Source organism: Rhododendron vialii, chromosome 8a (assembly GCF_030253575.1).
Source record: "Rhododendron vialii isolate Sample 1 chromosome 8a, ASM3025357v1".
Taxonomy (NCBI): Eukaryota; Viridiplantae; Streptophyta; class Magnoliopsida; order Ericales; family Ericaceae; genus Rhododendron; species Rhododendron vialii.
Window position 1 is genome coordinate 12035823 of NC_080564.1, and position 12526 is coordinate 12048348.

At 37.6% G+C, this 12526-nt stretch overlaps 2 protein-coding genes across 2 annotated transcripts; both read left to right on the top strand.

The window, feature by feature from the left end:
• The first annotated feature begins 1632 nt into the window (after nucleotides 1-1632).
• On the top strand, nucleotides 1633-5673 carry LOC131336643 (B3 domain-containing transcription factor VRN1-like). Its single transcript, XM_058372551.1, has 4 exons — nucleotides 1633-1888; nucleotides 3954-4272; nucleotides 4359-4537; nucleotides 5283-5673. Exons 1-4 carry the CDS (start codon nucleotides 1799-1801, stop codon nucleotides 5517-5519), a joined length of 825 nt encoding a protein of 274 aa, XP_058228534.1. The 5' UTR covers nucleotides 1633-1798; the 3' UTR covers nucleotides 5520-5673.
• A 2454-nt stretch (nucleotides 5674-8127) lies between these two features.
• On the top strand, nucleotides 8128-12203 carry LOC131336644 (B3 domain-containing transcription factor VRN1-like). Its single transcript, XM_058372552.1, has 4 exons — nucleotides 8128-8460; nucleotides 9806-10124; nucleotides 10204-10382; nucleotides 11581-12203. Exons 1-4 carry the CDS (start codon nucleotides 8371-8373, stop codon nucleotides 11809-11811), a joined length of 819 nt encoding a protein of 272 aa, XP_058228535.1. The 5' UTR covers nucleotides 8128-8370; the 3' UTR covers nucleotides 11812-12203.
• Nucleotides 12204-12526: the final 323 nt, after the last annotated feature.

Below are 12526 nucleotides of genomic sequence, written 5' to 3' on the forward strand. Positions count from 1 at the left end.
ATTGTCATCTGCACTCTCGGTTTTAAGTCTCCATTCTTTTGTTATGATGCATGAATGCATCAAATCGTGCTAAATCAAATATTGGTAGCCACTCCACAAAAATCGTTTTTTCTTAGGAAAAATAAACTGTCATATTTTTGCGGGCCCCTTTTAATTTTTACGGTCACTTTCCCATCGTTTAGGTATAACTATCGTGTGTCTCATTTAGCGTCCAGTGGAGAAAATATAACATAGAGAAGGTTTTGAATGGCACAGACACGCCTATTTAACAATTACACCAGACAATTAGTCCAAATTAAGAACTGCTACTCTCTGCCCTCCTTGTAGGGTTGCAAATGAACCGAGATACTCACAAGCGGCTCGCAATTCGGCTCGGAAGTTAAACGAACGAGCTTGAGCCGATTTTTTCAACTCGTTTTGTAAACGAGCCGAGCTCGAGCTAGGATAAGCTCGGCTCGAGTGGGCTCGCGAGCCGGGGTATATATACTTAAGTTTAGAATTTTTATTGGTATTTCATAATTTGTTCTTTCCGTTTTCACTTTCTAGTCAACCAAAGGAAGCGAGAGCACACGCACATCAATACACCCGCACTCCATAGGAAAATAAAAGATATATACCTTCACAATTAAAATATTTTTAGTTGTATTAGGCCTATGCGAGGATATATATACATTTTTCGTTGGTTCGTTAAGGCTCGTGAACAAACTCGAGCTCGAGTCAAGCCAAAGCCTGCTTGGCTTGAGCTCGACTCGTTAAGTTTTCATTGAGCTCGAGCCCGTATTCGTTAAAAACTTAATAAACAAACTTGAACACCGTAAAACTCGGCTCGGCTCATTTGCAGCCCTACCTCCTTTTGTGGATGTAAATTGTAATATATCCAAGTGAATATGAAATATTAAGATAATACTCCTACTAAATGAGCCTCTCTCTCTCTCTCTCTCTCTCTCTCTCTCTCTCTCTCTCTCTCTCTCTTCATTTTTGCTCTCTCTCTCTATTTTAATTTTTTGGTATTTGTACTTGTGAAGGAAAAAACCCCTTTAGTGATTAAAAATACTCATTCAGTACTTTTTGAAAAACTAGGCCTTATACTTCATAATTAACAACAAAAAGTACATATACTTTTTTCATTAAAATAGGAAATTACAAACAAAAAAAAAACCACTGCACAAATACAATTTTCTTGCTAACTACTGTAGTATACTACTAGTAAAATACAATTTTCTTCCAAAACATTCTCTCACCCTTTTCCTTAGTTAAGTTATACAAAAGGTACAAAAGGGTCCGGATCATCTCTCCGGTCCAAATTTTAGATTGAACAAGATAATTAAAATTGAGACCATCTATTGTTATAATTAATTATTCGAATATGCTCATAAATTATTGCCGGTAAAAGCAAATCCAAATCATTTATTTCAGCAAATAAACGGTGATATACAGGTTGTCCCGTCCCATCCAAATCTTGGATCCATCTCGAAGCTTCTACTACTGCGTCAGATGAGCTGGCTCCCACATCGGGAGTTTGGATTTGTGTATGTGTTTAAAGGGTTCACTCTACCTCTCCCTAGTCAGCAATTGCCTAGGTGAGTTTGGTAGGTGAAATTACTCTCTTGCCCTCTCTAAAAAAAATACTACAAAAAGTCTCTTCTGTTTTGTGGGGTCGGCACTCGGAGAAACTGTTCATCTCCCCAACCGGGAAACCTGCCAACCTTGAGGGATTCCCTCCCCAGTCTCCCCAAATGCCCATACGTTCAGGTTTTTTCACTTAGGGTTTAACTTCACAGAGAGAGAGAGAGAGGATATGGTGGAACGGCGGGAAATTCCCAACTTCTCGGAGAGTTCTCCTCAGTTCTGCAAAGTCTATGTGCCTGATCTGTCCTCTCACCGACTGGTAAAACAACATTCTCTCTCTCTCTCTCTCTCTCTCTCTCTCTCTCTCTCCGATGATCAGGTCTCCTCAGTTCTGCAAAGTCTATGATGTACCTAATCAGTAGTTCTTACTATTTGCTGTGGTTTTGAATTCTTAGGTGTATTCTTTTCTTACATCCAGAATGATCGATCAACTGAACCGATGGTTGGTTTGTTGGATGTTCTCAGTAGTGTTTTCGGTTAAGTTCTTGTAAAGCTGATTTTTTTTTTAAGAAATCTGCTGTGGGCACGGACCCATAGAGTACTACCATGTACAAATAGATCCCAGGTACCACCCACCTGCGGTTCCCACACCACAGATCCTAATTATTTTATTTTAAAAAAAAAAACATTTTTTACAGAGCTGGGTCAAACATCATCTCAAAATAATAGAGGTAAGGGCTCAATCTATAGATCCAATTTTTAGTCTAGAGACACATCTGAACCAAAAATTGAATATATGAATCAAACACTTACAAATATTATTTTGATCTAATTTTTGACCCAATTCTATAAAGATGTGTTTTAAAAATAATAAACAGATCAGTTAGGTGGGTCCCACGGATCCAGGTATATATGTATGGGTCGGTACCAATATCATTTTCGGTTTTTTTAACTCAATTTTTAGGAATGTTCTTGGTAACAACGAATCAAGTGAATTTGTCAGCCTCGTCTTTTTTCCCGGAAGTCCTAAAAAGTGTTTTTGAAAAAGACTGTCATGGGTTCATCGTGTTTTAAATAAATGGAAAAGTCTCTTAATTTTTAGAAAATTTGGATATAAATTTTACATCACATCGTTCGAATCAATGAAGGAAATCGAAAAACTATAAAAATATTTATCAAAGTTGATATAAGACGATCAAACGACCCATAGTTGACTTTTTTTGTCATCTTATTTTGACTCTTTTCAACTTTGGTCTATATTTTCATATTTTTCCAATTTCTCTCATCAAGACAAACAATGTGATATAAAACTTTGACATAAATCGAGTAAAGATTTAAGAGAACCAAAAAGATCGACAAAAAGTTAGGCCAAGGAGGACTTAAAAAAAAATTATGAAAATATGGTGCCTACTATTGAAACCGCATATGTATGATTACTAAGAAAATTGTACAATAAACATAATAATAGAATTTGGTCTAGGCCCGTTCTTGATGAGAGGAGTCTTGGTTATAAAAAATTATGAGCAAAAGCAAAAATAAAATTCACTAAAAACAAAAAAAAATTACCAAACACGATTAATTTTGTCTTCAGTGTCGTTTTATACAAAGTTCTTTGTACTTCAGTCTACATTATTATACTTTTCCTATTACTCTTGTCACGATGAATGATTAATCTCAAAAATTACTATGAAAAACTAAACATAAAAATTAAAAAGTAAAAAATTCCGGAAAAAAAAATGAGACCAAAAAGAAGAACAGGGAGTGTCATTTTGTTATGAATTAGGTGTACGTCGTGAGCTCTAGTCACACATATTGGATCCACCTTCATTATATTAAGATGCTTGTCCATTGTGGATAATGCCCTAACCACTGCCCACCTCACTTTCCCTCCCTCCCCGTCACATTTATAAAACTCGGTCATATTCTTAAGTGGTCGTATTTTAACTTCTCGGGTTTGTTTTTATTTCTAGTTCATATATCTTTAATGGTTGTGTCTGTCTTGAGTCCTTCCCTGCCCATACCCCTATTGATTAGGAGTTAAATGGGTATTGTTGTCGATATTGTCATTGTTGTCTTTGTATATGATTAAGTTTACATATTACCATGAAAGTGGACATTTTAAAACTTGAAACCATGTTTTTTTTTTTTTTTGGGGGTAAGTAAACTGGAAACCATGTTTTGGGCAATTGTTTTGATTTCCTATCAGTGTTCTGCGATTTTCCCTTAAAATGTGTTTTCTTTGGAGAAACATGGCCTGTCTAGTCTAAGTAAGCAATACTACTACTCATGCTCTGGCCCTCTGCCAATGTAGTTCTTCCTTTTCTCCCCTTTCAACAATAACCAATCTTTCCTTTCTTCATCTTCATTCATCCCTAAAACAACAGGGAATCCCGCCACATTTTCTGAAGCATTTCACTGGAGTTTTCCCGTACAAATCGACAATCACTACTCCGGAAAAAAGATCATGGCATGTAGAACTGAAAGCGGTCGATGAACATTTGTATTTCCAAGAAGGTTGGCAGCAATTTGTGCATGACAATTCCTTAGTTTTCGGAGACTTTCTCATATTCTACTATGGTGGCAATGCACAATTCTATACCACGATATACGGGAAAAATGGTTCTCAAAAAACGGTTAGCAGGCCTGCTAGGGAGATTGACAAAGAAATCACACATCCCCAAGACAATCAAACAGTTGAGCGAAGTAAGTTAATTCCTTAACAGTTAACACCAGGAAGTCAGATTTTACAACGGGTGAAAAAATCTAAGAATATGCTTGGAATAATGCAGGGAAGTCTAAACGACCGGCACAAGGAGCCAATGGCGACGAAAGTGCTCAGAAAGATTTGCGTCCGACATTTTCATCGGCGACTCAAGAGCACACTCGTAAAGAAGCCAGCAAATTCGTTTCTGAATTTCCATTCTTCGAAGTAGTTATGAGCCCTAGTTACATCAAAAAAGGGCTTATGGTAAGGTCTTGAACCCTGCATCTTTCGTTAATTGTAAACATATCTTCCACATGCTCTGATGTTATGCTAGGTTTGCTCACCTAGATAAATTACGCATCACAAGATACGATTACGTTCTGGGCTAAAGCTCATGTAAGCTTTCACATTTTAGTACGCTTTATAAAAGTCCAAAATAATAATAAATAAATAAAAGCTTTAAGTTTGATTAAGGGTCTAATTTAAACGGTTTTAGCCGGTAAATCCAGATCTCCCTTTAGTCTGAACATATCTTCACAACTTTTAGCTCGTTTGCAATATGCAGAAGCATGATGGGGAATGGGTTAAAATTAGTCCCCATCTCTAAAACTTTGCTTAGGGCCCCTTAAAACACAGGGACGGCCCTGAATGCCTTAGTAATGAGGAGTTCTCTGGCATTAGGCCACAGCAATATCAGTTTCTTGGGTGCATATGTAAAATGCTTCAAGGTTTCTTGACAGTGGTGAACTGGCAATATAGTTCATGGATTTCTATTGACATTTAGCACACAGCCGGGCCTGTTATGCTTAGCCAGGCCTGATGTGCTTTGCTCACGGCGGAATCCTGAATCTGTCCAATTTGGATTCAGGAAACAGTTGATTGAATTGCCTTGATTTATATATGTGTCTTAACTGTATGGGCAAGTAGCTTGACGATGTCCAAATATATATATGATAATGTCCAAATATATATATGATAATATGATCACTATAACTTCTCATTTTTGCAGAATATACCATCAAGCTTCCGCAACAAGTACATGGAGAAAGATAGACAATGCGTAACACTTGTTGCTTCAGATAGGTCTTGGCCTGTGAAAACTGACAAAACCGGACAAAAGTTCTATCATGGTTGGTCCGCATTTTGTAGGGAAAACGCACTTAAAGTCGACGATGTTTGTGTTTTTGAACTAATTGAGAGAAATGATTTTGTACTGAAAGTTACTATTTTCAGATGCCCAGTTTGAGCGATTATCTGCGCTTGCTATGTTGAACTATTTCTGAGAGCATAAATCGCAAGCAGTTAGTAAATACTCATTGGCCCTATACCCTTTGTATGGTGAGGAAAATTATCATCCTTTGTTTTTTTGTTTTATTGCCAATATTGTATACATCAGTGGGGAATTAGTGTGTTACCAATCAAAGGAAGTTCGACATCTTTCAATAGACTCAAATCCCAGACTAAAACCAAATGGGCTAAAAGAGCCACATCTAAAATATAGGATGTCATCTATTGTACTTAGTCTCATAAAGAAGAAATCTCGAAGGGAGTACGTGGTCTTGTATTTGGAGCCATCAATCCTATTGGATTTTGGTCCATACTTCAATTAAGTCTCAATCTTATTAGGTGAAATTACACAAACACCCCCTCATCTATTCGGTTTAGATACGGACACCCTCTAATCTTTAAAAACGCCCATACACACCCCCTCATCTTCTACCGTTACCCAATGAGCACCCTTCCATTTGAGTACCGTTTGTTGCAAGGCATATGTCAATACTTTTGCCAAATTTTAAACAAAAATGCCCTTTAACGACAACATTACCCAGTTGCCTTTCATACCTCATTCCTCATTCTCATTTTATATCTGAGATTTCCTCTCTCACTCTATATCAGAGACTCTCTCTCTCTCTCTCTCTCTCTCCTATGACAGCCATGGAAGGTGGCAAGTGGCAACAATAGCTATAGTAGCCACCATAGCCACACCAACAATAGATCTAATAGCTGCAGTTAGAGCTATAACTCCAACCAAACCCAAAATTGGGTTGATTCCTACTGCCGTTGTGGAGAAAAAGCCCCCTTGAGGACTTCAAATACAAAATGGATGACAAGCAAATGCAAAACAACAAAAGCCCCAATTTTTAAAGGTTATCGAAGTCACCACTGTACAACACCTTTCAAAAAACCTTACTATTCCCAAATAAAAATCCTAATGTATTCATATATCATATAATATGGACATATGCATCTACATTTGTGCCATTTAATAAGAAAATCTAGGATTTTTTTACATAAACATACCTTCCAAAGTAGGGTTTGCCACGATCTACAGCTTTTCTATAGTTTACACGATCCGATGTTCTTCGAAACTTAGGTTTTCTTCACGATCTAGGGTTAGCCATGAATTACAATGCAAGTTGAAGAGGGAGAGGAAGAGAGACAGAGGCACCATGATCGAGTAGGGTGGAGAGATCGAGTGAAGTGTGGCGTATGCTTGTTGCTCCATTTCATAACAAAGGGTATATTTGACATTTCGCTCATTCCGTTAACGGCATTGAGGTTTTTTTTCCTTTTCAGTAGATGAGGGGGTGTGTATGGGCGTTTTTAAAGGTTAGAAGGTGTCCATGTCCAAACCAGATAGATGAGGGGGTGTTCGTGTAATTTTACCAAAGGTATATTTGACATTTCGTTCATTCCGTTAACGGCAGTGAGGTTTTTTTTCCTTTTCAGTAGATGAGGGGGTGTGTATGGGCGTTTTTAAAGGTTAGGGGGTGTCCGTGTCCAAACTAAATAGATAAGGGGGTGTCCGTGTAATTTCACCATCTTATTATCGAAACTATTTTGTGTAAATATCTGTTTTAACTGAACAGAGAAATTTAAATTTGTAGATTTGTTTCCCAATTTTGTATGCATTAAGTTGCTATTCTAGCTTCTTCATTATATGTATTGTTAGCCTGTTCTAGTTTTGTATTAATTAATATCATCATATAATATGAGCTTTTGTTTCTTTTTTTAATTCTGTTTTGCTAACATTTTTTCCGTTTGGAAAATCATGCTGCAGTGTTGTATATCAATTTGATAGGACATTAGCAATAAGGATGGACATTACGAAATTCTACTTTGGTTCTACATCATAGACTAATTTTCTACACTCATTTAAAAGAATCCGTCTTTGCCGAGTGATGAGTCACCCAATTTCAAGTTCAAAGGACACGACCATTACTTCAAACAGCTACCCATATCATGACCACAATGGCGGTGGTGTAGAACCCCACGGTATCTACCGTCTGCGTAAAGAATTTGAACTCTTTTCTTCTTGTTCTTAATGGCATAATCCTTCAAAATAGTCTTCGCTCTCGCTCTCAATCAATTTCAAATTTAGGCTAGAGCTAGTGGGGACACGGCCCCCACTGCAGGTTTTGAATATTTTTTTTTAATAAAGAATTTACCTCATGAGTCATGACTAAATACTTTAAAACCAAACTAAAATTCAGTTTCTCCCAACAAAACAGGGATTATTAGGCTTGAGACGTTTTAAAATGTGATACCCAAAGGCTCTTACCATGGGGAACCGTCGTAGTTCGAGGCCCTTGTCGGATGCGGTTGTCCGAACTTGACAATGAAGCTATTATGAAAAGCTTTTATAACATGAAAAACCTTGTCGTTGTTTATTATAAAGCCTTCTTTCAATAACTTTTGTTCATGACTACGTAGTTTTCTTTGTATTTTTGCTAATTTTTCTAAAAAAAAGTCAATTTGTGAAGTGCGAAAATCATGTATAACTCCCCTTGGGACGCGCAGTTGGCAATTTGTAAAGTGTGAAACCACTCCCTCATAAAAAACCAATGTTCTTCCTAAACATTCTCTCACCTATTTCCTCTCTCGAGCTATATAAACGCCACCCTCTTAAAGGGGAAGAAGAATCCCAAAAAACTACTACTTCTACAAAAGTCTCTCCTCCTGTTTTGTGTGTTCGGCATGCGGAAAACTGTTCATCTCCCCATCCGGGAAACCTGCCAACCTTGAGGTTTTTTCAGTTAGGGTTTAAGTTCAGACACAGAGAGAGAGAGAGAGAGAGAGAGAGAGAGAGAGAGGATATGGTGAAACGGCTGGAAATTCTCAACTTCTCGGAGAGTTCTCCTCAGTTCTGCAAAGTCTATGTGCCTGATCTGTCCTATCACCGACTGGTAAAAAGACTTTCTCTTTCTTTTCCTCTCTGTTTCTTTGATCGAAAGCTGATCGATTGTTGCTCGTTTGGATGTTGTCGGTAGTGGTTTCGGTTAACTTCTTTAAAGCCGATTTTTAACTCAATCTTTTGGAATGTTCTTCGTCACAACGAATTTCAGCCTCTCTTTTTATCCGGAAGTCGTAAAAGTGTTATTGAAAAATCTGTCAAGATCATGGACTCATGGTGGTGTTTGACTAAAGTCCCCTGGACTGACTTTTGAAGGGGTTTTTGTCTTCTTATACGGATATTTTTTTCAACTTTTCTCTGCGTTTATATACTTTTTTATTCCGCATATGTATGATTGATACGAAAATTATACGAACGCGGATCCCCTGTCCGACCCCAATCCGGACATGGGCGTGTCCCATTCGTCTTGGCCGGCCGTTGATCCGCAAATCCACGGCTGAGATGTGCCGAGCAAAAACGACGTCGTTTTGGAGCAAAAAGTGCTCGACACATCTCAGCCGTTGATTTGCGAGATCAATGGCCGAGAAGAGTGGGACAGGCCCCTGTCCGGATTGGGGTCGGACAGGGGATCTCAGTCCAAATTATACCATAAACATGGTAAATAAAATTTGGTCTCGGCCTGTTCTTGAATATTTGCTTTGGTATTTTTACAAGTCTTTTCTGAAATTTTGGTAGATTCTTGTTATTTTTTTATTAATCATTCAAATCGACGAGAGAAGTCTCAAGGGTAAAAAATAATGAGCAAAGGCCAAAAAAAAAGTTCACTGACGTAAAAAATACTGAAAATCGGTTGAAGGCAAAAAAAGATAGAGTTCATCTCATATGAAGTTTTTTTATGCATAATGCCCCAAGGCCCTAGCAACCACCAACCACCTCACTTTCCCTCCCTCCCTCCCATCATATTTTCAAAACTTGGTCATATTCTAAAGTGGTGGTATTTTATCTTCCTGGATTTCTTTTTATTTCTAGTGCATATATTGTTAATGGTTGGGTCAGTCTCGAGTCCTTCCCCGCTCATACCCCTATTGATTAGGGGTTAAATGGGTACAGTTGTCGTTATTGTTATTGTTGACATTGTTGTTGTGTATGATTACATTTACATCTTACCATGAAAGTGGACATTTTAAAGTTGAAACCTTGTTTTGGGAAATTGTTTCGATTTCCCATCAGTGTTCTGCGATTTTCCCTTAAAAATTGTGTTTTCTTTTGAGATACATGGCATGTCTAGTCTAAGCTATACTTCGTAATGCCTCTGTGCATGCCAATTTTCTTCCTTTTCTCCCCTTTCAACAATAACCAATCTTTCTTTTCACTTTCATTCATTGCTAAAATAATAGGGAATCCCACAAGATTTTGTCAAGCATTTCACTGGAGATTTGCCGTATAAATCTACAATCACTACTCCAGAAAAAAGATCATGGCATGTAGAACTGAAAGAGGTCGATGAACATTTGTATTTCCAAGAAGGTTGGCAGCAATTTGTGCATGACAATTCCTTAGTATTCGGAGACTTTCTCATATTCTACTATGGTGGCAATGCACAATTCTATACCAAGATATACGGGAAAAATGGTTGTCGAAAGAAGGTTAGCGAGCCTCCTAGGGAGATTGACAAAGAAATCACACATCCCCAAGACAATCAGACAATCGAACGAAGTAAGTTAACTTCTTAACACCAGGAAGTCAAATTTTACGACGGGTGAAAAAATCTAAGAATATGCTTGGAATAATGTAGGGAAGTCTAAACGACTGGCACAAGGAGCCAATGGCGAGGGAAGTGCTCAGAAAGAATTGTGTCCGACATTTTCATCGGCGACTCAAGAGCGCACTCGTAAAGAAGCCAGCAAATTCGTTTCTGAATTTCCATTCTTCGAAGTAGTTATGAGCCCTAGTTACATCAATAAAGGGCTTGTGGTGAGGTCTTGAACCCTGCATCTTTTGTAAATTCTTAGATTTTAATTTGAACATATCTTTATGAATTTTAGCTCGTGAAATTCTCGTTTTCGATATGCAGATTGCATAAGCATTATAGACGAAACTTAATCATTGTGTATAGGTAAAAAATAGTCCCATCTCAAAAACTTTGCTTAGTTCCTCTTAAAACACAGCAAAGGCCCTGATTTAAACTTATACAGCCTTAGTAATGAGGAGTTCTTTGGCATTAGGCCACTGGTTTATTAGTCTGTCATAAATGGATAGAACTTCGATTTTTCCTGGATCAAGAATAATTTATGTCTTCAAGCAGTATATTTCGGCCTGCCAGTTGTTGATTAGTAACTTAAGAGTCTAATAAGGTCCTGCTGTGAGCCAGAACGACACAGTTTCTGTTGAGAAAGCACACCAAGCATTCCACTACCACCCTAATCTACTTATGCCCATCGCCACCGTATGCAGACACCAATCTTTGGTTATTGCAGAGGGATGTTGAGACAGTTCCGTGGGAAATTAATGGCTTCCTTATTAGGTTGTGATTCCAAGTAGGAAAAACAGTCCTGGTTGGGTTTTGATCGCCAAAAAGAATATAGCAATTTCAGTTTCTTGGGTGCATATGAAAAATGCTTCAAGGTTTGTTCACAGTGGTTAACTGGTGTTATAGTTGATGGATTTATATTGAAATCTTGCGCACAGCCAGGCCTATTGTGCTTATTAGCCAGGCCTGTTGTGCTTTGCTCACGGCTGGACCACGAATCTGTCCAATCTTTTTTTAGGAAACAGTTGATTGAATTAGCTTGATTGATTTTTATGTGTCTGCTGGTATGGGCAACTAGCTTGATGACATCCACATAAGATAAAAAAAAAACTTCCCATGTTTGCAGAATATACCATCAAGCTTCCACAGGTACATGGAAAGGATAGACATGGTTTTATACTTGTTCAGATCGGTCTTGGCCTTTGAAATTGATCAAATTTGGCTGAACCATATGGATGTCTATTGACATTTTGCTCACAGCCACGCCTGTTCTGCTTTGCTCAAAGCAGGACCACGAATTCGTCCGAATTTGGATTTAGAATCAGTTGATTGAATTGCCTTGATTGATATATGTATCTGTTGGTTTTGGGCAACTAGCTTGATGACATCCACAAATGATGCGAAGTCTTCTCATTTTTGCAGAATGTACCATCAAGCTTCCATATGTACATGGAGGATAGACATGGTGCAACACTTGTAGTTTCAGATCGGTCTTGGCCTGTGCAATTGAGCAAAACCAGAGTGAGGTTCTGTCATGGTTGGTCCACATTTTGTAGGGAAAACACGCTTAAAGTAGACGACATTTGTGTTTTTGAACTAATTGAGAAAAATGATGTTGTACTGAAAGTTTCTATTTTCAGATGCCCAGATTGAGCGATTATATTTCTGAGAGCAAAAATTCCAAGCAGCTAGTAAAAACTCATTGGCTACATTCCCTTTTCTTTTGTGAGGAAAATCATCATCTATTGTACTTGTCTCATAAAAAAAGAAGAAATCTGGAAGGCAGTAGCTAGGAGCCATCAGTTCTAAAGGGTTTAGGTCCATACTTCAATTAAGTCTCGAATCGTACTATCGAATCTTTTTTGCCAGTTTTGTGTGCATCAAGTTGTTGTTCTGGCTTCATCATTGTACTATCGAATCTTTTTTGCCAGTTTTGTGTGCATCAAGTTGCTGTTCTGGCTTCATCATTTTGTATCTTTCGTCTGGTCAATTACTAAACGTGTTGTGGTAATATCATCATATAATGACCTTTTGTTGCTTTTTTTAATTCTGTTTTTCTTATATTTTTTTTCGTTTTGATACAAGTTGTAGCATTGTTAATTTGAAAGACCTTACTCTCTGTTTGGAACTTGAGGAAAAGAAAGGAAAACTAAAAAAATTTCCCTCCTATTGTTTGGTTGGAAGAGAGAGAGAGAAGAAAATTAAAAAAAAAATTTAATTGTGAATAGTAAAATAAAATTTTAAGTTTTGTGAATAGTAATTTTTTCCTTTCATTTTATGTTCTTTTCCTTTCTCTCATTTTCCTTGAGTTCCAAACAGAGCCTAAATAAGGATGGACGTTACAAAATTCCAACTTTGTTCATACATC

Coding starts and splice junctions, on each gene's coding strand:
- LOC131336643 (XM_058372551.1), top strand. CDS start 1,799: ATGGTGGAACGGCGGGAAATTCCCAACTTCTCGGAGAGTTCTCCTCAG. Junction 1,889..3,953: donor ATCTGTCCTCTCACCGACTG/GTAAAACAACAT, acceptor CTAAAACAACAG/GGAATCCCGCCACATTTTCT. Junction 4,538..5,282: donor ACATCAAAAAAGGGCTTATG/GTAAGGTCTTGA, acceptor TCATTTTTGCAG/AATATACCATCAAGCTTCCG.
- LOC131336644 (XM_058372552.1), top strand. CDS start 8,371: ATGGTGAAACGGCTGGAAATTCTCAACTTCTCGGAGAGTTCTCCTCAG. Junction 8,461..9,805: donor ATCTGTCCTATCACCGACTG/GTAAAAAGACTT, acceptor CTAAAATAATAG/GGAATCCCACAAGATTTTGT. Junction 10,125..10,203: donor CAATCAGACAATCGAACGAA/GTAAGTTAACTT, acceptor GGAATAATGTAG/GGAAGTCTAAACGACTGGCA.